A 25,149-nucleotide genomic window follows, 5' to 3' on the forward strand; every position below is an offset into this window, starting at 1 on the left:
GGGTCAATTACTAGGGGGCATAGGTTTAAGGTGCGTGGGGCAATGTTTAGAGGAGATGTCCGAGGCAAGTTTTTTATACAGAGGGTAGTGGGTGCCTGGAACTTGCTGCCGGAGGAGATGTTGGAAGCTGGGACAATAGTGACGTTTAAGAGGCATCTGGACAAATACATAGAACATAGAACATACAGTGCAGAAGGAGGCCATTCGGCCCATCGAGTCTGCACCAACCCACTGAAGCCCTCACTTCCACCCTATCCCCGTAACCCAATACCCCCTCCTAACCATTTTTGGTCACTAAGGGCAATTTATCATGGCCAATCCACCTAAGCTGCACGTCTTTGGGCTGTGGGAGGAAACCGGAGCACCCGGAAGAAACCCATGCAGACACGGGGAGAACGTGCAAACTCCGCACAGACAGTGACCCAGCGCGGAATTGAACCTGGGACCCTGGCGCTGTGAAGCCACAGTGCTATCCACTTGTGCTACCGTGCTGCCCAGGGTCCTCTTCATTCACCTGAGGAAGGAGCAGTGCTCCGAAAGCTAGTGTTTGTAACAAACATGTTGGATTTTAACCTAGTGTTGTAAGACTTCTTACTGAGTTAGTTCAAGGTCAAGGTTACTTTATTTACACACACAATTGATCATGCAACATAAACACTACTAGTTAAACTATACCTATTGACTAAGACAACCTGTACTTAACTTCAGCCACCCGGCTTATGTCAGAGGAACAGTGGCCGTTGTTCGGATCTGTATCTATCGGGTCTGTAGAAGTAACTGCTGCTCAGCTCGGCTCATCCGTCTGGTAGCGAGCGTTGAACTTGGGCTTGCTTCTGGTGGTGCTACGATTGGAGATGGTCGTTGCTGGGGCGCCAGGTCCAAAAGAGGACAAACACATGGTGGACTGTCTTCTTATGCTTGGGGGTTTTCGTGTTCTTTTGGGCAGTCCTTCACTTTGGACCGCACTAATTGGGTGATCCCTGATCACTATGTTCGATTTGAACCAATAAATGAGCGGGGGCCTGGATGGCATGTCCCAAGCGGTCACTGACCCTGTTGTTTACGCTTCTCTAGTACAGGGAGTGGCGCCGAAATGTCTGGGGTTGTTTCGGTCACTCAAGTACCAGTCCTTTGTCTGGCGGAGATGGGGCATCAAAGGCTAATCAGTTGGGGGTTTCGCTACCATCTGGATTCCTCGCTCACAAATATACATTCAGGCTCTGAGCCTGCCTGAATCTCGCATTGTCCATTTTACACGCTATGCTTTGCGACCTTCTCTGTTCCTGGTTGTAAGTAGCCATCCCAGATGGCTACAATATAACTATGTTTGCTGGTGTGGGTTCCGTGGACGCTGCCATTGTGTGGCTTGTGGCAGCCGAGATGGGTAGACCCCGGCAACAGCGACAATGCAGATTGAAGGTGGCACCCCATGTTCAGGGGGCCGCCGCACGCCCTGAAGCACTGGCCGCCCATCAGGCTGAGGAGGGGCCCAGAAGGGAGGCTAGCATCGGTCCAAGGTGCATCATTAGTCATTCAATAGGATGACAGACACCATGTGCTGCAGAAGACTATGTCTCATGAGTGAGACAGTGCGGCACATGTGCCGCATCATCGTGGACTTGGCACCCCATAGAGAAGGAGGACCCCTGTTCCCAGTGGCTGTGAAGGTTGCCGCAGCCTTCGACTTATATGCCACCTGGTCATTCCAGGCTCAAGCGGGGACCTGTGTTGCATTTCACAATTTACAAACCACAGGTGCACCTGGGAGTTGACGGATGCTCTGTATGCCCAGACATCAGAATATATCACCTTTGAGCTGGACCAATGTGTCCGGGCTGCAGGATTTGCTGCCTTCAGTGAGATGCCCTGGGTCCAGGGGGTGATCGATGGCACAAGACATCCTACTCACATTGGGGCATCAGGGAGTGCCCTATATTAACAGTGTTGGTCTGGATGTCTCACATTGCCAGCACCATCACCTGTTCCTTTGGGACTCCTCTAATCGGCTTTGCAGTCGCTAGAAGAACATAGTAAGAACTTAACAATAATTAATGCTCTGTTGAGCTGCTCACAGAAAAATACTTTTCACTGTACTTCGGTACACGTGACAATAAACAAATCCAGAACATAAGAACTAGGAGCAGGAGTAGGCCATCTGGCCCTTTGAGCCTGCGCCACCATTCAATGAGATTATGGCTGATCTTTTGTGGATTCAGCTCCACTTTCCCGCCTGAACATCTTTATTACTTTATTCTTCAAAAAATGATCCATTGTTACCTTGAAAACATTTAATGAAGGAGTCCAAACTGCTTCACTGGGTAGGGAATTCCATAGATTCACAACCCTTTGGGTGAATAAGTTCCTCCTAAACTCAGTCCTAAATCTACTTCCCCTTATTTTGAGCCTATGCCTACTAGTTCTGCTTTCACCCGCCAGTGGAAACAACCTGCCTGCATCTATCCTATCTATTCCCTTCATAATGTTATATGTTTCTATAAGATCCTCCCCCCCCCCCCCCCCCCCCCCCTCTCATCCTTCTAAATTCCAACAAGTGCAGTACCAGTCTACTCAATCTCTCCTCATAATCCAAACCCCGCAACTCTGGGATTGACCTAGTGAGTCTTCTCTGCACACCCTTCAGCGCCAGTACATCCTTTCTCAGGTAAGGAGACCAAAACTGAATGCAATACTCCAGGTGTGGCCTCACTAACACCTTATACAGTTGCGGCATAACCTCCCTAGTCTTAAACTCCATCCCCCTAGCAATGAAGGACAAAACTCCATTCGCCTTCTTAATCACCTGATGCATCTGTAAACTAACGCTTTGCGACTCATGCACTAGGACACCCAGGTCCCTCTGCACAGCAGCGTGTTTAAATATTTTATCAATTAAATAATAATCCCTTTTGCTGTTATTCCTACTAAAATGGATAACCTCACATTTGTCAACATTGTATTCCATCTGCCATACCCTAACCCATTCACTCAAACTATCTAAATCACTCTGCAGACTTCCAGTATCCTGTACACCTTTTGCTTTACCACTCATCTTAGTGTTGTCTGCAAACTTGGACACATTACCCTTGGTCCCCAACTCCAAATCATCTATGTAAATTGTGAACAATTGTGCGGCCAGCACTCATCCCTGAGGGACACCACTAGCTACTGATTGCCAACCAGAGAAACACCCATTAATCCCCACTCTTTGCTTTCTATTAATGAACCAATCCTCTATCCATGCAACTACTTTACCCTTAATGCCATGCATCTTTATCTTATACAGCAACCTTTTGTGTGGCACATTGTCAAAAGCTTTCTGGAATGTTGCTGACACCCCCTCCTGAATGTTATGGCTCTGGCCTATCATCTGCACTAGCTCTGGGAGAACCTTTTCCAGAGGCTCGGCATTTGACTCAGACCCAGTTGAGTCCTTGGTCCAGCAGATTTCTGACTGCTGTCTAATATTCCTGTCTCCACCTGATGTGCATCAGCAGCTGTGTGGTGCTCATCACATTGTGCCCCAGAAGCCTAACCACTAATGTTGTTCACCGAGGTATTTATCTCTGCGCTGGTATGGAAAGTGGAGGTGATAGCTGTGATGCCTTGATAATGGTCTCTTCGGAGCTCTCCTGCAAGGTGTTCTCTTCGGTGGGGCGGGGGGGGGGGGGGGGGGGGGGGGGGGGAGGACTCCGGATGGCGTGGCGTCATCAGATGGAGATCCTCCAAGATAATAGGCGTGTGGTCAGTTTGAGGGAAGAATCATTTTGTTTGACATGAACAACCCATTTGAGACCTGTCATCTGGGTGGAAGGGCAGTGAATCCTCACCTCTGTGGTGCAGGCCAACAGCGTTTATGGTGACTGCTCTCTCATAGAATTATAGAATCTCTACAGTGCAGAAGAAGTTCATTCAGCACATCAAGTCTGCACTGACCCTCTGAAAGAGTACTCCAAATAGGCCCACACCCCATCCCACCCCCGTAACCTCACCTAACACCTGGACACTAAAGAGCCATTTAACATCATGAATCCACTTAACCTGCACATCTTTGGACCAGAGCACCCGAAGGAAACCCACACAGACACAGGGAGAACATGCAAACTCCACACAGACAGTGACCCAAGGCCAAAATTGAACCTGCGTCCCTGGTGCTGTGAGGCAGCAGTGCTGCCCACTGTGCCACCCCAACCTCCTCGGACAACACCAAGATTCCCAGGGCCCGTTCCTCATAGGGGTTGAGGACTCAGGTCTCTGGCAACCCGCTCAATGTCTTGGCCCTTTCTCGCTTATTATGGGCTATCTTCTCCCTTGGAGACAAAGAGAGGGCATTGTGTGCCGCACAATTGATGGGTTTTTGGGGTCTTAAGTAGTCGGCATATGTGAGCACTGCACCCAGACATGATATACCCGAGATTGCCAGGGGGTGCTGAGGGACAAGCACAAGGATCGGATGTGTGTACGAGCTGTCAGCCAGTAATTTATGGTGGGAGGGGGGCAGGTTTGGGAATTTGAGGGGTGTCGGGCAAAACTGATGTCAGGAGAGAGATGGAACTTACCCTTGCAACTTGGTGCAGGTTTTTGGTTTTCATCTGACATTGGACAGCGGTCCTCCTTGTCATGCTGCCCGCACTGCCACTGCCTCCCAGGTGGCATCGCTGTCCCTGCTGCTGGTTCGCCGACCCCCTTGGGGGAACAAGGTGGCCTGCTTCTTATCCACAGCATTGAGAAGCCTGGCCAGGTCACCATTGCCAAACCGAGGAGCAGGTCTGTGCACTGCCATTCTTGTGTTTTGAAAGGGCGTGACTGCCGAGGGAGCTACTGAGGCGCAAGTCAAGCGAATCAGAGAGTGAGGGAGCCAGTAATGCCTAGTATCTCCTGGGGGCTCATTTTTGGCTCTAAGTGTAGTTGAATACGGGCTGTGATCTCACCAACGTGGCCTTCACGAAACACCCCACCAAACATGCCAAAAATGACACTTTGACATGTTTCTGTTAAATCGCGCCCTATCTTTCTGGAACTAGCTGTCTTTTTATCAGGCTTCTTTTTTTTATATAGTCATTCAAAGACACTAATCCCCTGAAAATTAATGTAGAATTCTTAATATTTAGCAAGTGTCGTTAAAACTGACGATCTTTAATTTGCCGTTAAACTTTATGCAAAACAAACAGACGATTTCCTCTCTGTGACTGCATTAATTTTATTTTGAATGATGCAATTTTGAAATCATTCGAGCAATATTTCCCTGCCCAACAAATGATAATATAATTAAACTGGTAGAATATCGCCCACTTATCGGAATTTGGTGCTTGCTTCACTGATTAAAGCTCATGGTAGTGTTCGCACCCTGCAGCTGCAGACACCATATTAGCTGAAAAATGGGTAATTTTGCTAATCCTATACAAATAGATTTGGTGAATGGCACATTTGGAATAGTGATTGCTCTGAAGTCCTAACAACCAGCTGAAGGCACAATTACATTCTAATGAACTGATCCAAATTCCCCACACTCTCGGAAGTTGTATTGACTGACTGAAAGAGGATTTTGAAAGCATAGAAAATGTAACAGCCTGAACTGAAAGTACTATTAAGTAACTCTTCATTATTGGCACTGGGGGAACGTGGAGCTGCATCACTGTGCAAGTTGCCTGAAAGACGGACTGATGCAATTGATGTTCTTAATTCATTAATGGGATGTGAACATCATTGGCAAGGCCAGCATTTGTGTCCCATCGCTAACTACCCTTGAGAAGAAGCTGTCTTTTTGAGCCACTGCAGTTCTTTTGGTGTAGGTACTCCCACAGTGCTGTTAAGGAAGGAGTTACAGGATTTTGACCTAGCAATAGTGAAGACACAATAGTATAGTTCCAATCCTGGATGGCGTGTAACTTTGAGGGAAACTTGCTGGTGGTAGCGTTCCTGTTTATCTTCGGCCATTGTTCTTTTCATGCTGTTGTAGGAAGCTTGCAAGGTGCTGCAATGCATCATGTAGACGGTATACACTGCTGCCAATGTGAATTGGTGGTACAGGAAGTGAATGTTTAACATATGGATGGGGTGCCAATCAAGCAAGCTACTTTGTCTTGGGGGTGATGTTGAGCTTCTTTAGTGTTATCAGAGCTGTACTCATCCAGGCAGGTGAAGATTATTTGAGCACACTACTGACTGGTGCTTTGTCGATGGTGACAGGTTAAGAGGAGCGAGCAAGTGAGTTACTCGCCTTAGAGTTCCAAGCCTTTGATCTTCTCTTATAGCCACAACATTTAAAAAACTGGCAGAGATAGATTTCTGGTCAATGATAGCCCTCAGGATGTTGATGGTGTGGATTCAGTGATGGCAATGCTGCTGATGACAGGGAGATGGTTAGATTTTCTCTTTTTGCAGAAGACCATTGCCTGGCACTTATGTGGCATAATTGTTCTTTGCCTTTTTTTTTTAAAGTATTTTTATTAAGGTTTTGCAGAATTTTTTATAATAAAACAGTAGTAACAATAATAACAAAACAAACTAGAGTGAACATTAACATAGTGCAAAAAGAAAATATACAATAACAATTAATTAGACATTACCCCACGTGACTCAGTCTTCCCACACCATCCAATGAACCCACCCCCCCCCCCCACCCCCCACCCCCTACGGATTGCTGCTGCTGACATTTTAATTTTTCCTGAGAGAGTCGCCGAACGGCTGCAACCTCCAAGAGAACCCTAGCATAGACCCTCTTAAGGCAAACTTTATTTTCTCGAGGCTGAGAAACCCAGCCATATCAGTAACCCAAGTCTCTACACTCGGGGGCTTCGAGTCCCTCCACATTAATAAAATCAGTTTCCGGGCTACTAGGGAGGCAAAGGCCTCTGCCATTTATTAATTCAAGCCTGAATGTTGTCCAGGTCATGCTGCATCTGGGCATGGACTATTCCAGATTTGTAAACAGTACTGAACACCATGCAATCATTATCAAATATCCGCACTTCTGTTCTTAAGATGAATGTCAGGTCATTGATGATTAACATCTATCTGGTAAAGATGCATATACGCCCACAAAAGTCCACCCGAGGCAATAGTCCAGAGTAGCATACACAAAATTACCACTGGCAATACTCTTTGAAGATTAATTTTGTACTGTTGCAGTCTTGCGGCTAGTAAGTGGACCAGGCTAAGGGAACAGAATCCATATTTTGTTATTTATTGAATGATGAATTGCACTTGAAGTAAATTTCCCAAGGTAAGCTGTTTTCAAATTTGAAACCAACAATGCTCAGGGCATAATAGGTATAATGCAAATAAAATGTATTTAAGTATTGATTCAACAGTATAAATGCACCATTAGACCATATGCCGTTACAGATGTGGTAATAGAATGCTATTAGACTTAATGAGGCCTGTTCTGAATAGTAAAAAAAAACTGCAAGGTCTTAGAATTGTTCCTGATAATGTTACCAATCTCAGTTTGCACAGGGTGAAACATGGTTCAAAATACACTGGCCCAAATTTTCCATTAATTATTGCCCACTTTGGAAAATGTGTTCCCCTGATTTCTGGAGAGATGTAAAATTGGGTGCTGATTTGATATCCTTCATTTATTGCTGGACAATAAAAGTTGTAATTATCCCCTTTTAGTTATTTTGTTTTCTGAGCTATCTCTGGACCTCTGACCTTGATAATGTGTGCTTCTCCAGTTTTTGTGAGAATTCTTTGTTGTTATAAGCATTTATAGTCATTTAGTATTCCATAGTTCAGTCTGCCAACTGCCTCCATTTTGAAAATACATGGAAATGCGGATTTTGCCTTCAGTGCCCCTCACCGGTTGACACCTCCAAGGTTTATCTGTCACCTTAAGGAAAATTTGATGTGGGCTGTCTTTAGAACCACCAACTCTCCAAGCCTCCCCAATGGAAGGAGAATTCAAACTATTGTCTTCTTTCATCTGTTCATGCTCAATGTTTTGGAACAAGAAATACCATGCAACGATCCACGAGTGATTTAAATTGGTAAACTGGTGATCTTTTCAGGTAGTGAAGGTGGGTGTGAGTATAAAGAACAGAAACGGGCTGTATTCACTGCTTAACCAGTGCGCGTTTCTTGACAGCACGCCATTTGCTATGGCAGGATTCTATACTCCCGCTGCTTGTCAATGGGATTTTGCATTGAAGCCACCCCACAACATCAGGAACCCCATGGGCAGGGGTGCACTACCGGCGGGAAAACTCAATCACAAGGGCTGGAAAATTCCAGTCACTGTCTATTAAATACACTGACAGTAGTTGGTATTTTTATAATAATAACCTTTATTGTCACAAGTAGGCTTACACTGCAATGGAGTTACTGTCAAAACTGTATTTGAATATAGCTGTTAGACGTACTTGTATTCCTTTCGTGTCAGGTCAAGATGTCAGAGTGATCACTATATTCTTGAAATGTTGAAGCATGATCGGTTGTTTTCTTTCAGGATGATTTAACCAGCCATCTTAGATCTTCATTAACTGTAGAAGATTCCAGCTGCAGCGAACATCTTGTAAGTATTGCAATTTGTAGTTGCATTCCTGGAAGTAGGTGTGACCTGATATCTGACTGAATCATCGAGTTGTGAATACTTCTGTTGATGATGTATCTTGCTTGTGTATGATTTGTATGATTTTGTTTGTGGGTTTGTTTTGGTTACAGACTTCTGATGAAGTGCATGATTCTATTCTTTTACCTGCTTTTATTTATTTGCTCGGGCAGCAGCATTAAATAAAGTTAAGTGGAAAATAGCTGTCCAATTGCCCATGTGCAAATTAGGAAGGCACCAAATTCAATCTGTAAAGTCTGCTGAGCTAGCTCCTTTCAACTGGGATTAGTCTCTGCAGCCCTGGATTAGAGAGAGGAATATCAGCTAGAATCCTTGCTATTGATTACGATCTAGTAACCAATACTGGAATGTAAGGCCTAAAGGGCACCAAATGGTAAAATAATTGGATTCAGTTCTCAAACCTTAAATGGGAAAATATCTTATTATATTTTAACTGCCTTGGTTCAGTTTTTTTAGAAAATATTTTATTGAAGCATTTGTAATTTTCACAGTTAACACATTAACATCTTTTGAACAACCGCGCGGGCCGACACACGTAAAGAAAAAAAAAACAACCTACAAAACAAACCCCCTACTCCCCCCGCTCTATTCCCCAGCTGCCCGTAAACTATATTCTCTGTCCCATTGTAACATTGCCATGCCTCCTGGTTTCCTCCCCCCCACCCCCCCCCCCCCCCCCCCCGCCCCCCCACCCCCCCCCGCCTTACTGTTGATGTTCAATTTTCCTTGAAGTAGTCAATGAATGGCTGCCATCTCTAGGCGAACCCTTGAATTGATCCTCTCAAAGTGAATTTAATTTTCTCTAGACTGAGAAACCCTGCCATGTCGCTGACCCACACTACTGATGTCGGGGGCTCCGAGTCCCTCCATCCCAGCAAAATCCGTCTCCGGGCCACGAGGGAGGAGAAGGCCAAAACATCGGCCTCCCTCCCTTCCTTGACCCCCGGATCCTCTGATACCCCAAATATTGCCAACTCTGGACTCGGAGTTATCCTTCCTTCCAGGACCTCTGACATAACGTCTGCAAATCCCCACCAGAATCCCCACAATTTCAGACATGCCCAAAGCATATGTACATGGTTTGCTGGGCTACCCCCACATCCGTCCTCCACCTTCTCAAAGACCCTGCTCATCCGGGCTACTGTGGACCACCTTGAACTGGATCAAGCTAAGTCTAGCACACAATGAGGATGAATTGACTCTCTTCAGGGCTTTTTCCCACAGCTCGAATTCTATCTCTCCACCCAGCTCCTCTTTCCACTTCCTCTTCACCTCCCTGATAGGCGCTCCTTCCCACTCCATCAACTCCTTGTATATCTCCGAGACCCTCCCCTCTCCAACCTCTGTTTTTGACATCACCTTATCTTGTAACCCCCTCAGGGGGAGGTGAGGAAAGCCAGGAACCTGCCTCCGGAAAAAATCCCGTACCTGGAGGTACCGAAACCGGTTCCCGCCCGGCAACTCAAACTCCGCCTCTAATGCCTCCAAGGTCGGGAAACCCTCCTGAATGAATAGATCCCCGAATATCTCAATCTCTGCCTGCCGCCATCCCTTATAGTCTCCATCCATCCCCCCGGGGCAAACCGGTGATTGTTACAAATCGGTGACCACACTCCAGTCTCATGTGTTGCCTCCATTGCCCCTACACCATAAGGGCTGCCACCACCACCAGGTGTGAGTACCGAATCGGCAAAACAGTAGGGGCGCTGTCAGTAAAGCCTCCAAACTCATACCCTTACAGGATGCCGCTTCCACTCGCTCCCACACCAACCCCTCTCCCACTACCCACTTCCTGACCATCGATATGTTGGCCGCTCAGTAATGGTTAATAAAGGTTGGGAGGGCCAAGCCCCCCTCTCCGCGACCCCATTCCAGGAGTGCCTTCTTTACTCTCGGAGTTTTACACGCCCACACAAAACCCGATATCGTCGTGTTCATTTTCCTGAAAAAAGCCTTTGGGACAAAAATCGAAAGACATTGAAAAAAGAAGAACAGTCTCGGAAGGACCATCATCTTTACCGTCGGAACCCTCCCCGCCAGCGTCAGTGGGAGCATGTCCCATCTACGAAAATCCCTTTTCGTTTGATCCACCGCTTTGCCCAGATTTAGCATATGAAGCTGCCCCCTATCCTTAGCAACTTGAATCCCCAGATATCTAAAACTCCTCTCAACCACTCTGAACGGCAACTCCCTCAGTCTCCTTCCCTGCCCCCTTGCCTGGATCACGAACGTCTCGCTCTTTCCCATATTTAACTTGTAACCTGAAAACTGCCCAAATGCTCCTTGTATCTCCATGATTTTGGCCATCAAACCCCCACCGGGTCTGTGACATAGAGCAAAAAATCGTCCGCATATAGAGAGACTCTGTGCTCCAAACCCACCCTCTCCCCCGCCTCCTCACTATCCCCCGCCAGGCATTTGATAATCTAAGGGCCATTGCCAAGGGCTCTATGGCCAGGGCAAACAGTAACAGGGAGAGCGGACATCCTTGCCTTGTCCCCCCTACAGAAACTAAAATACTCTGACCGGACTCGGTTGGTTCTTACATTTGCCACCGGAGCCGGACCCAATCCACAAATCCCTGTCCGAACCCAAACCTGCCTAAAATGTCCCATAGATACTTCCACTCCACCCACCAGTCGAAAACCTTCTCCGCGTCCATGGCAACTACTATCTCAACATTGCACGCCTCCGCTGGCATCATTATAACATTAAGAAGCTGTCTAATATTGGATGTCAGGTGCCTGCCCTTCAAAAATCCTGTCTGATCCTCCCCGATTACCTCTGGGACGCAATCCTCTATTTGAGTGGCCAAGATCTTTGCCAGCAATTTAGTATCAACGTTCAACAGGGAAATTGGCCTGTACGATCCACAATTTTCCGGGTCCTTATCTCGCTTCAGGATGAGAGAAATTGATGCCTGTGATAGCATTGGGGGGAGTACTCCCAGCTCCCGAGACTCGTTAAAAGCCTTAACCATGAATGGCCCCAGTAACCCAGAGAACTTTTTATAAAATACCACTGGGAATCCGTCAGGTCCTGGGGCCTTACCCGATTGCATCGCCCCCCAACCCATCTATCACCTTTCCGAGCCAAATTGGGCCCCCCACGTCTTCCACCAGCTCCTCATCTACCTTCAGGAACTTTAGGAATTGATTCATACCCTCCACCCCGGCTGGGGGTTCCGACTCATATAATCGACTATAAAATTCACGAAACACACCATTAACCGCCCCCGGGTCTATCACTACCCTCCCTCTCACATCCTTTATTTTCCCTATTTCTCTCGCCGCCTCTTGCTTCCTCAGCTGATGTGTCATCATCCTGCCGTCTTTCTCCCCACATTCATATATTGCTCCTTTTGTCCTCCTCAGCTGTCTCTCTGCCTTACCTGTGGAAAGGAGTCCAAATTCCATTTGGAGTCTCTGACACTCCTTCAGGAGCTCCTCATTCGGAGACTCCGCATACCTCCTGTCCACCAGTGAGATTTCTCCTACCAATCTGTCCAGCTCCGCCCGCTAAGTGTTCTCCCTATGGGCTCGAATCAAAATAAATTCCCTTCTGATAACTGCCTTCAATGCTTCCCAAACCACTACAGCTGCAGTCTGTCCCATAACATTGTTTTTTAATGTACCCCCGGATAGCCTCCCTCACTCGCTCACAAATCTTGTCGTCCACTAGCAGCCCGGCATCTAATCTCCACTGTGGGCGATGAGACTTTCCCGTGCTTGCCTGGAGGTCTACCCAATGTGGCGTGTGGTCTGACACCACAATTGCTGAGTACTCAGTGTCCTCCACCCCCACTAACAGTGTTTTATCCAGTACAAAGAAATCTATCCTGGAGTATACCTTGTACACATGGGAGTAAAATGAATATTCCTTGCTCCTTGGCTTCCCAAATCTCCACAGATCCATACCTCCCATGCGCTCCATGAACCCCCGCAATTCCTTCGCCATTGCTGATACTTTCCCTGACCTAGAACGTGACCGGTCCAGTCTCGGATCCAGGACCATGTTGAAATCACCCTCCATAACCAGCCGGTGCGAGTCCAGGTCAGGGATCTTTCTCAGCACCTTCCTAACAAACACGACATTACCCCAGTTTGGGGCGTATATATTTACCAGCACCACTGCCATTGCTTCCAGCTGCCCACTGACCATAATAAATCTATCCCCCCGGGTCTGCCTCTCTCCTCCCCACCTCAAATGCCACCCTCTTGTTAATCAGGTTGGCCAACCCCCCTTGTTTTAAAGTCCAGTCCCGAATGAAACGTCTTCCCGACCCATCCTTTCTTCAATCTGAATTGGTCTCCCAGCTTCGAGTGTGTCTCCTGTAGCATGGCCACATCCGCTTTTAACAGTCTCAGTTGTGCGAACACACGGGCCCTTTTGACCAGCCCATTCAGTCCACGAACATTCCACGTAACCAGTCTGGTCCAGGGGGGGGGGAGAAGGGGGCTGTCGCCCCCCTCCCCTGTCGATCAGCCATGACCTTTCCGAGGCCAGTCCTCAGCCCATGCCCCGTACCTCCCTTGGTCCGCCCCTCGGCAGCTACCGCCCTCTGCTCTCCATCTTCAATCCCCTGAAAGTCCCTTACTCGTCAGGCATCCCATCCCCCATGCCCCACCCTCACCCCCCACTCCACCTCTCCTCAGCTCTCTCCCCATTTTGCTCCCGTTAACTAGCTATCCAGCTAGCCTAGCAGCTCTCACCCCCGCCGCCCAGCAGTCTACCACCTGCCGAATCTCTCTCCCCCCCCCCCCCCCCTCATTAACATAAGTTCTCAACACAGAAAGCAAACAAACAATCCCCCAAGGCCCAGCTCAGAGGCCCACCCCACTCCCTTAACAGAATCTTAACTATCCCATCACCTTCAAACAGAACCAAAACAATAAAAGAGAAATCAAACTGGGTAGAAACAAATTATGTATGCAGAAACTCAACCATCTTTTTTCCAACAGAAGAGAAAAAACATCGCAACTCAAAACCCTTTTCACTGCAATTCGGCACATACAACAACAAATCAAAATCAAATCAAGCAGATACAACCCTTCTCCTCCTGAAAGTCGCAACTTAAATTATAGAATTGAAAGATTGAGATTTTTCCAGACAGAAAAAGAAAGAACTGCACAAAACTTTTTCCCTTCCCCCTTTCTTGTAAGAAACTCAGTCCACCACAGTTAGGTTTTAAAGTCCTTATGCATCCACCAAGTTCTTGTCCTTCATAAAGACCTCCACCTCTTCCGGCGAGCCAAAGTATCGCTCCCGGTTCTCATAGGTCACCCAGAGATGGGCTGGGTAGAGCAGTCCAAATTTTATGCCTTTCGCATACAGGGCCGCCTTGTCTTTATTAAAACTCACCCTCCTTTTTGTAAGCTCTGCTCCCCAATCCTGATACACCCGGATCTTTGACTCTTCCCAGGTGCACCGTTTTGGCTACCTAGCCCACTTCGTAACACGTTCCTTATCCAGGAACCGATGCAGCCGTATCACAATCACCCTCGGGGACTCAGGACCTGGGGACTTATGCATAAGAGCCCTTGGGCCCAGTCCACCTCCAACAGTACCTTCCCCCATCAGCTTCTCCAGCACCTTCCCCACATATGCACCGGCATCTGATCTCTCCTTTCCCTCTGGCAGACTGACGATCTGGATATTCTGCCTGCGAGAACGATTCTCCAGGTCTTCCACCTTCTCCAACATCTGCTTCTGCCACTCCTGTAGAATGCCAATTTCCATTGCCATCGCTGTGGACTCCTCCTCTCATTCCGTTGCCTGCTCCTGCATCCTTTGAATCTCCTGTCCCTGAGTCCTCACTTTCTCCTCGACCCGGTTGACAACCCCCTTAATCGAGGCCACCGCCTAGATCAGGTCCTCAGCACACTCTTTGCGATGCTGGGCGAACTTCCCATCCAAGTATTCGACCAACTGGTCCATCGTCCATTGGCCAGACACGGCCAAACTTTGCCTCATTGCCATTGAACCCACTGCTTTCTGAGTTTTGTTTCCATCCATCTTTTGATTTCTTCTTTTCCAACTATTTTTTGGGCGCGGTTCCATAAATTGGGGGTCGCCTCCTTCTCCTCTCACTTTTATCAACTTATATTGAGAAATTCCTGTGAAAATCCAGCTTAAAAGCCGTTAAAAGACTACTAGAGGCGAGAGCTGCTAAATGTACGACCATTCACTCCATGGCCACCACCGGAAGTCAACATCCTTGGTTCATGCTTGAAGAAAGCCACTGGGGAACCAAAAGCAACAGCAAGAATTTATAATTCAGGAGACAAATGAAGAAAGCTGGAAGGTTTGAGCAGGGTTATCTTTGGTCAGTTTGTTCCTTCCTGTAAAACTCAAGAAAAGGGGAAATTGCTATTAGTTGACCATCGCCTCTGGAAATGAGTGGATCGTTGGTGCCAATAGCAACAGGATCACAAATGAAAATACTGTTCAATGACTATGTGATATTGAAAAGAATGGTTCTGTTTTTTTTCCAATCCAGGAGAGTTAGGGTAGGACTTCTACCATTCATTTTTCTGAGGTAGTTGTCATTGTGGTGAATTTGCAATTTTACTGCCAGGTGCAAAATTCGCAGTCATGGATTGGAAGCCCATTTTATAAATGTGTTTATATCCAAGGCCAGTCAATTTTCCCTATTATTTCCAGCACTGTCGCACATAATTTGGAGCAGAACAGCAGTAGAAAATCCATCCCACTTTTGTGGGAAACGCAACAGAGTTTTAAGAAATAAAGCTTTGTAAGGTCAACAGCACTCTAGTGTTATGGGAGAGGTGTTTTCAGAACCCCAAAATGCATCATGGAGTTCAACCAACCCCCACCTTTAATGGATTGTTGCTTTTGAAGCACACGGCTTGTTCACCGGGTGTAGTATTAAAATTATGGACACGTGGTTTTTAAAACAAAACAATGTTCATGTTCAGGTATCTGCAGGTAAAGGCATTTGCTAGGCGGCAGGTGGAGGGATTCCCTTCGCTTCCTGCGCGGGGGGTGAGCGACAGGGTGCTTTCGGGGGTCTGGGTCGGAGAGGGGAAGACATCTGATATCTACAAGGTTATGCAGGAGGCGGAGGAGGCGTCAGTAGAGGAGCTGAAAGCTAAGTGGGAGGGGGAACTGGGGGAACAGATCGAAGACGGGACATGGGCTGATGCTCTGGAGAGGGTTAATTCTTCCTCCTCGTGTGCGCGGCTTAGCCTCATCCAATTCAAGGTGCTGCACCGGGCCCACATGACTGGGACGAGGATGAGTAGGTTCTTTGGGGGTGAAGACAGGTGTGTCAGGTGCTCGGGGAGTCCAGCGAACCATGCCCATATGTTCTGGGCATGCCCGGCACTGGAGGAGTTCTGGAAGGGGGTGGCGAGGACGGTGTCGAGGGTGGTGGGATCCAGGGTCAAGCCAGGATGGAGACTCGCGATTTTTGGGGTTGAGGTGGAGCCGGGAGTGCAGGAGGCGAAAGAGGCCGGTGTGCTGGCCTTTGCGTCCCTAGTAGCCCGGCGAAGGATCTTGCTACAATGGAAGGATGCGAGGCCCCCAAGCGTGGAGACCTGGATCAATGACATGGCGGGTTTCATTAAGCTCGAGAAGGTCAAATTCGCCCTGAGAGGGTCGGTACAAGGGTTCTTTAGGCGGTGGCAACCTTTTCTCGACTTTCTGGCTCAACGATAGGGTACAGGGACAGTAGCAGCAGCAACCCGGGGGGGAGGGGGGGAAGGGGGAGGGAAAAGGGGGGGGCGGACAATGACTATGTTTGTTTATTTAATTTAAATTTATTTTTAAGTTCTTTTGTTGTTCATTGGGGTTGGGGGGGTGGGGGATGGGATACATGCGTCGATACGGTCTGGGGGTGTTACAGTTATTATGGGTTATTTTGTTGCATTTCATTGTTTGTCGTTATGTTTTATATTTTCTGTAAAAAATTCCAATAAAAATTATATTTAAAAAAAAAACAAAACAATGTTTATTCCATGAACTCAAATTAACCTTTTGAATAAACATTGGATCTCTTAACACCCCTTACTTCAAAGATAACCCCAAAAATATTACAACACTACCCAATCCTGCAAAATGTCCCTTTACACATCCAAAAGACTTAACAAATCCTTCAGACAGAAGCACATTAGATTTATATTCAATACTGAGACCTTTTTACAATTCCCATTTCACCAAAGGATTAAGAGATAGTCCTTCATGGCAGAGATCACCAGCAATGCAGCTCACAGCCACACCCAAGCTTTCTTCAAACTGAAACTAAAACTCCCAAAAAGCAGAAGTGAGCTCAGCTCCCCCCCTGTGACATCACTTCAGCAATATGATCAGCTTCATTTCTTAAAGGTACATTTCTTAAATATCCAATTCTTAAAGGCACTCTCACATGACACTGGTTAGTATGTCAGTGCTTTGTCGGAATTGATTGTACAGTTTTATCGATAAGGTAACAAAAGTGAAAATGCTGGAAAATCTCAGAACGTCTTACAGCATCTGTAGGGAGAGAAAAGAGCTAACGTTTCGAGTCCAATGACACTTTGTCAAAGCCCAGCTTTTCTCTTTTGTTTCAGATTCCAGCATCCACAGTAATTTGTTTTTATCCAGTGTTTATCTATGAGGTATCTAAGTTCTTGGCTTCATTTTCAGACTCACAGGAACCTTTTGAGAACAATTTTCTTAGTGTGATAATAGAAGATGCAGTCTGTAAATCTAGATGTTGGCAATTCAAATGAAAGGTATGAGAGGATAAACATCATAGACAAATATTAAAGAGCAAAGTGATTCAGTCATCCATCTACACAAAGTTACAGATACATCTCCATGGGTGGGATCTTTTGGATGGCAGGGTTTCCTGGCTAAGTATAAACAAATGGAGGCGAGATAGGGGCATGGGCCGGGATTCTCCCCTACCCGGCGGGGCGGGGGGTCCCGGCATAGCGGAGTGGCGCCAACCACTCCGGCGTCGGGCCACTCCAAAGGTGCGGAATTCTCCACACCTTTGGGGGCTAGGCCTGCGCCAGAGTGGTTGGCGCCTCGCCGAATGGCGCCAAAACCGGCGCCAACACCTTTGACGCCCACCGGCCAGCGTCGGGGCTGGCCGAAAGGCCTTCGCCGCTTCGCGCATGCGCCGGTGCGTCAGTGGCTGCTGACATCACCACCGGCGCATGCGCGGTAGGGGGGGGTTCTCTTCCGCCTCCACCATGGTGGAGGCCATGGAGGCGGCGGAATAAAAAGAGTTCCCCCATGGCACTGGCTTGCCCTCCGATCGGTGGGCCCCGAGCGCGGGCCTGGCTACCGTGGGGGCGCCCCCTGGGGTCTGATCGGCCTGCGCCCCCCCCCAGGTCCGGGGGCCCGCCCGCGCCGCCAATCCCGCCGCCACCAGAGGTGGTTGAAACCACGGCGGCAGGATTGGCATCTCAGCGGCGGGACTTCGGCCCATCGCGGGCCGGAGAATCGCCGCAGGGGGCCCGCCGATCGGCGCAGAGGGCACGCCAACCCTGTGGGGGTCAAAGAATTTTGCCCATGGTGTGGGGAACAAGTGTGAAGTTAAGTTTTAAGTTTTTACATTTTCTTTGTGGTGAATGAAAATTAATTTAGTACCTTACAGTTTCCACATTAGAAAGTACAGCAGTAAGTAGAAATAGTCAGCCTGTATTAAAAGCCAGCCTTTATGCCTGGATTAGACATTTCTGTATGACTTTCCCATAAACCTGATAGTTCAACACACAAGTGGAAACTTATTTCAGCTTACATATGCATGAGCCTATAGTAAAACAAATTCTTTTCTGGTTGTCTTTTCTCTTACATACCAATACGCACTTAGCATTTTTACATAGTTTTCACATGTTCTGGCTTGTGCATCGTGCATGGAACAGCTTTGAAATATCAGTCTCCAGTGACTTGCTGGTTTATGTCCACGGCTTGGCAAGATTTGCAAATCCTACAAGCGTATTTATCAATTAAAACACCCTAATTGCCACTATATATGTGAAACTGCTCATCAGGGGAAAACATTTACTGCTGGCTGTACCAAAATGCCAAATATCAAACATGATGAGCTAAATCTTCACCGCACTGCTTCATGAAACCTATTAGCCTTAGCATTCTTTTGCTTTCACTTTGGAGGAAGAAAATAACCATTTGGTGACATATTTTGCATTTGAAGAGAGAGTTCAAGAAAACAATGGAGGTATAGAGACATTTTGGGTTGGCAGGAAGTAAGTGTAGCAGAAGCTCTGTCCACAATTTTCCATTCCTTCTTAGATAAGAGAGTAGTGACAGAAAATTAGAGTGTAGCAAATATTGTAACCCTGTTCAAAAAAGGGAGGGAAAGAAACCTGTAAATCACAGGCCAGTCAGCCTAATGTCAGTCCTAGAGAGAGGGTGGAATCATGTGCCCTTCCCTGTGGCATGTTTGGTAATGGGGGCCTCATTTGCCACTGAAGGTATTAACTCAGCGGTGGGCAGGTGGCTCGCCATATGAATGATGAGCAGAATTAGGGCACTCGGCCCCTTCAGTAACCTCAAACTTGCATCCCGCATATCCCCGATAACCTATCGCCCCCTTGCTTACTAAAAATCTATCCACCTCTGCCTTAAAAGTGTTCAAAGAATCTGCTTCCACCACCTTTTCAGCAAAAAGTTCCATGACCCTTTGAGAGAAAGGAAATTTGCCTCATCTCCGTTTAAAATGGGTGACCCCAAATTTTTAAAGTGACCCCCTGTTCTATATTCTCCCACAAAAGGAAACATCTCTCTACATTTACCCCTCAGTATCTTATATGTTATTATTTTTCTAAACTCTAGCAGTTTCTAGCCTAGCCTGTCCAAACTTTCCTGTTGAGACAACCTACCCATTCCAAGTACTGGCCCGGTAAACCTTCTCTGAACTGCTTCCAAAGCATTCCAATGCCATGAAGGGAAGCACACGCTGGCATAGCTTGCGGACTCCCGGAGGATACCTCGTTCAAAATACTCAGTGCCTGATCGAGGGACCTGGCATCAGGAAGGAGTGGTGGGGGTATCTGTCTGAAATCCACACCCTACTGTTATGGGCCAGGGTTTAGAAAACTCCAGAGTATATCATGGAGTTTACCTGACCTACAACTTTTAATAGATTTTGGTTATGAGGAGCACTAGGGTCTACTTTCCAAGTGTTATGCAACAGATACCTTGGGCAAAATTCTCCCATCGTGACACTAAGTGTCGACGCCGGAGTGAAAACCGGAGTGTTTCACTCCGGCGTCGGAGGCCGCTCCTCGCCCCTATTCTCCCACTCCCAGGGGGCGAGGAGCGGCTCCACTTCAATTACGCGCGCTGGGCCTTGGCGCCGCGTGAAAGCGGCGCCGCGTACATTACGCGGCCGGCGACGCGTAAATGACGTCACCTGTGCATACGCAGGTTGGCCAGCACCAACCCGTGCATACGCGGTTGCCGTCCTCCCCGCAGGCGCCCCGCAAGACATTGAGGATTGATCTTGCGGGGCGGCGGAGGAAAAGAGTGCGTCCTTTAGAGACGCCGGCCCGCCGATCGGTGGGCACCGATCGCGGGCCAGACCCCTACTGAGCGCCCTCCTGGTGCTCGATCCTTCCTTTCCCCCCCACAGGCCGCACACGCAGCATTCACGCGCTGTTCATGCCGGCAGCGACCTGGTGTGGTTGGCGCCGGCGTTAACCCGTCGGATTAGGCAGGCAGCTCGGCCCACCCGGGCAGGTGTCGTGCAACGCGGCACGCCGTTTTGGGGGTGGGAGAATCGCATGCGGGTGCCAGGACGGCATGGCGGGAATCGCCCTGCACTCCCGCGATTCTCCCACCCGGCATGGGGGTCAGAGAATTGTGCCCCCTAAGTATTTAAGTATTTTTAAACAAAACAATGTTTATTCTATGAATTCAGTTAACACTTTATAAACAAGCAGTAAACATTTTATCAATTACCAACACAACTTCCCCCCACAGATACAGTACTCTATATGTAACCTTTAATAACTTTCCTAACAACATCCATAAGCCAAACACCATTTTTAACAAAGCAGTCGGTATAAATTCTTTACACAAGACAGTTATCACTTTTAAATTATCAAGTGATCTAAACACCTTTTAACATACAGAGAGAGAGACAAAATGAACCTTGCTTGTCTGAATTCAGGTTTCAGCTGCCTAAAACGAAAGTAAAACACAAAGCCAGAGACACAACCCAGCTCCACCCACACAATGACATCACTGCAGCTATTCGATAAACACCTATTTCTTAAAGGTACACTCCCATGACACTACTCCTGCTGCTGACCCCTCACACTTCCTCCTCCATGACCCCCACCCTGCAACACCTCCCCACACCATCATTCCTGCGGCTTTCCTTGATCCGTGGCCTAGGTGGGTAGCATCAACAGCAACCACAGCCTTGTTGATGGTACTGCTGAGAACAAAAGAGCAACTAGCCTCTGAATGTCTGACAGCTCTCAGTGGGCGGCACGTCCATCCCACCATCCTGCCACCCCAACTCCCCCATTCCCCAGGTCCTTAATGCTGGGCAAGGTCCACCGCTGACGTGATAGGTACCTGAATGCCACAAGTTATGGCAGATGTACTTGAAAAGAGATGACATGGATTTCTTGCTGGGTCTCAAGTTGAGAGCTAAGACTTCCGTTGCCGGGGGGGACTTTAATACGGTGTTGGATCCTTCACTGGATCGGTCCAGCTCTAGGACGGGTAGGAGGCCGGCGGCGGCCAAGGTACTGAGAGGGTTTATGGACCAGATGGGTGGGGTGGATCCATGGAGGTTTGTAAGGCCGAGGGCACGCGAGTACTCTTTCTTCTCCCACGTACATAGGGTCTACTCTCGGATAGATTTCTTCGTGGTGAGTAGGGGACTGGTTCCGAGAGTGGAGGAGGCCGAGTATTCGGCCATTGCAATCTCCGACCACGCTCCGCATTGGATAGAGTTGGAGATGGGAGAGGTGCGAGACCAACGTCCGTTGTGGCGGTTGGATGTGGGGTTGTTGGCGGAGGAGGAGGTGTGTAGGAGGGTCCGGGCAAGTATTGAGGGGTACCTTGAGGTGAATGATACGGGGGAGGTTCAGGTGGGGATGGTCTGGGAAGCCCTGAAGGCAGTAATTCGTGGGGAGCTGATATCCATCCGGGCACACAGGGAGAGGAGCGAGAGGAGTGAGAGGGATAGACTGGTGGGAAAGATGCTGGAGGTGGACAGGAGGTATGCAGAGGCACCAGAGGAGGGACTGTTGGGGGAGAGACCACTAGAAAGGCGGAGGCACAGTGGAGGAAGGCACAAGGGGCAGTGTACGAATATGGTGAAAAGGCGAGTAGGATGCTGGCTCATCAGCTCCGTAAGCGGGATGCGGCTAAGGAGATTGCTGGAGTGAGAGACAAGAGTGGGAATGTGGTGCGGAAGGGGGTAGAGGTGAATGAGGTCTTCAAGGACTTTTACGGGGAACTGTACCGGTCGGAGCCAACGGGGGAGAGGAGGGGAATGAAGAGGTTCCTCAACGGGCTTTCTTTCCCGAAGGTGCAGGAGGAGAAGGTGGAGGGGCTGGGTGCGCCGATTGAGCTGGAGGAGCTAGTTAAGGGGATCGGGCAGATGCAGTCAGGGAAGGCACCGGGGCCGGATGGGTTCCCGGTGGAATTTTATAAAAAGTTTGTGGACCTAGTGGGCCCCTTGCTGGTGCGGACACTCAACGAAGCGTGGGAAGGGGGGACTTTGCCCCCGACGATGTCACGGGCACTGATCTCGTTAATTTTAAAGAAGGACAAGGACCCCCAGCAGTGTGGTTCATACAGGCCCATATCTCTCCTCAACGTGGATGCTAAGGTGCTGGCAAAAATCCTGGCCACCAGGATAGAGGACTGTGTGCCAGGGGTTGTGCATGAGGACCAGACAGGTTTTGTGAAGGGAAGGCAGCTGAACACGAATGTGCGGAGATTGCTGAATGTCATTATGATGCCGGCGATTGAGGGGGAGGCAGAGATAGTGGTGGCGCTGTATGCGGAGAAGGCCTTCGATAGAGTGGAGTGGGGGTACCTATGGGAGGTGTTGGGGAGGTTTGGATTTGGTGAAGGGTTCATTAGATGGGTAAGGCTGCTATATGAGGCCCCAATGGCGTGCGTGGCCACGAATAGGAGGAGGTCGGAGTACTTCCGGCTTTACCGAGGGACCAGGCAGGGTTGCCCCTTGTCCCCCTTGTTGTTTGCACTGGCAATCGAGCCGCTGGCGATGGCATTGAGAGATTCAGAGAGGTGGAGAGGCTTGGTGCGAGGTGGAGAGGAACATAGGGTGTCGTTGTATGCCGACGACCTGTTACTGTATGTGGCGGACCCGGTGGGAGGGATGCCGGGAGTGATGGAGTTACTAGCCGAGTTTGGGACCTTCTCAGGTTATAAATTAAACTTAGGCAAGAGCGAGGTGTTTGTGGTGCACCCTGGAGACCAGGAGGAAGGAATTGGTAGGCTCCCGCTTAGGAGGGCAGGGGAGAGCTTTAGGTACCTGGGGGTGCAAGTGGCCAGGGACTGGGGGACTCTCCACAAGCATAACTTTACCAGACTGGTAAATCAGATGGAGGAGGAGTTCAGGAGGTGGGACATGCTGCCATTGTCGTTGGCGGGGAGGGTGCAGTCCGTCAAAATGACAGTGCTTCCGAGGTTCTTGTTCCTTTTTCAGTGCCTGCCCATATTTATCCCCAGGGCCTTCTTTAGGAGAGTGACCGGCAGTATTCTGAGCTTTGTGTGGGCACATGGGACTCCGAGAGTGAGGAGGGTGTTCCTGGAGCGAGGAAGGGATAGCGGCGGGCTGGCGCTGCCCAACCTTCTGGGGTACTATTGGGCAGCCAATGTGTCAATGGTGCATAAATGGGTGATGGAGGGGGGAGGGGCGGCGTGGAAAAGAATGGAGATGGCGTCATGTAGGGGTACGAGCCTGGGTGCCATGTTAACGGCACCGTTGCCGCTCTCCCCCAAGAGGGTTACCACGAGCCCGGTGGTGGCGGCGATCCTAAGAATCTGGGGACAGCGGAGACGGCATCGGGGGGAAACAGGGGGCTCGATGGAGGCTCCACTGGGTGGCAACCATCGGTTCATCCCGGGGAACACGGATGGGGGATTCAGGGGATGGCAAAGGGCGGGCATCAGCAAATTGAGGGACCTGTTTATTGGCGGGAGGTTTGCGGGCCTGGGGGAACTGGAAGATAAATTTGGCCTTCCCCAGGGGAACATGTTCAGATACCTGCAGGTAAAGGCGTTTGCTAGGCGACAGGTAGAGGGATTCCCTTTGCTGCCCTCGCAGGGGACGATGGACAGAGTGCTTTCGGGGGTGTGGGTAGGAGAGGGGAAGGTGTCTGACATCTATAAGGTAATGCAGGAGGTGGAGGAGTCGTCAGTGGAGGAGCTGAAGGCTAAATGGGAGGAGGAACTCGGGGAGCAGATAGAGGACGGGACTTGGGCGGAGGCCTTGGAGAGAGTCAACTCTTCCTCCTCATGTGCGAGGCTTAGTCTCATCCAATTTAAGGTGCTGCACCGGGCCCACATGTCCGGGACTAGGATGAGTAGGTTCTTCAGGGGTGAGGACAGGTGCACCAGATGTTCGGGGAGTCCTGCGAACCACGCCCATATGTTCTGGGCATGCCCAGCACTGGAAGAATTCTGGAAGGGGGTGGCGGGGACGGTGTCGAGGGTGGTTGGATCCAGGGTCAAGCCAGGGTGGGGACTCGCGATTTTTGGGGTTGGGGTGGAGCCGGGAGTGCAGGAGGCGAAAGAGGCCGGGGTCCTGGCCTTTGCGTCCCTAGTAGCCCGTCGAAGGAGTCTGCTACAGTGGAAGGATGCAAGGCCCCCAAGTGTGGAGACCTGGATCAGTGACATGGCGGGATTTATAAAATTGGAAAAGGTCAAATTTGCCCTGAGAGGATCAACACAAGGGTTCTATAAACGGTGGCAGCCTTTTCTGGACTTCCTGGCTCAGAGATAGGTAACTGGGTCAATAGCAGCAGCAACCCCGGGGGGGGGGGGGGGGGGGGGGGGGGGGGTGCATTATTGTAGTGTTTATTCTGTAACTTTATAGTGTGTTAATTTGCGTTGTTGTTAAAATGCTGGGTTGTTCATGGGGATGGGGCGAATGTATATGATTGTTAATATTATTGTTATTTTCGGTATTTTGCTAAGGTGCGTTATTGTTGTATAAAATCAAAATTTCTCAATAAAAATTATTTAAAAAAAAAAAGACTTCCGTTGCCTCCACAAGATTCCATCACTAGAGACTATGATCCAGAATTATGTCATTTGTCATTTGGAAAACCTTGGAAACAGTGATAGCCGGCATGGATTAGTTAAAGCCAAATTGTGATCAACTAATTTGATTGAGTTCTTTGATGAAGTAACAGAGGTGTTTGCTGAGGATATGGTGTATGTGGACTTTTTAAAAGGCATTTGATAAAGTACACTTTACAGACTTAATAACAAAATTGAAGCGGGCATTTGCAGCATTGATAAGAAATTGGCAAAAGGACAGAAAGCAGGGAGTAGTGGTAAATGTGTGTTTTTTCAGACTGGAGAGAAGTAAGCAGTAGTTTGGAGGGAGA

General features: G+C 48.8%; 1 protein-coding gene across 5 annotated transcripts in view; it reads left to right on the forward strand.

The window, feature by feature from the left end:
* Window positions 1–25,149, forward strand: part of LOC119970506 (multiple C2 and transmembrane domain-containing protein 1-like) — an 891,726-nt gene that overhangs the window by 119,204 nt on the left and 747,373 nt on the right. For 4 of the 5 annotated variants that reach the window (XM_038805255.1, XM_038805256.1, XM_038805252.1 and 1 more), the window contains exon 2: window positions 8,447–8,512. The exons of the other annotated variant lie outside the window; for it this stretch is intronic. In XM_038805255.1, the coding sequence (XP_038661183.1) occupies window positions 8,447–8,512 (66 nt within the window). The remainder of the gene's footprint in view (window positions 1–8,446; window positions 8,513–25,149) is intronic. 5 annotated transcript variants of the gene reach the window in all.

This window comes from Scyliorhinus canicula, chromosome 8 (assembly GCF_902713615.1).
Source record: "Scyliorhinus canicula chromosome 8, sScyCan1.1, whole genome shotgun sequence".
NCBI lineage: Eukaryota > Metazoa > Chordata > Chondrichthyes > Carcharhiniformes > Scyliorhinidae > Scyliorhinus > Scyliorhinus canicula.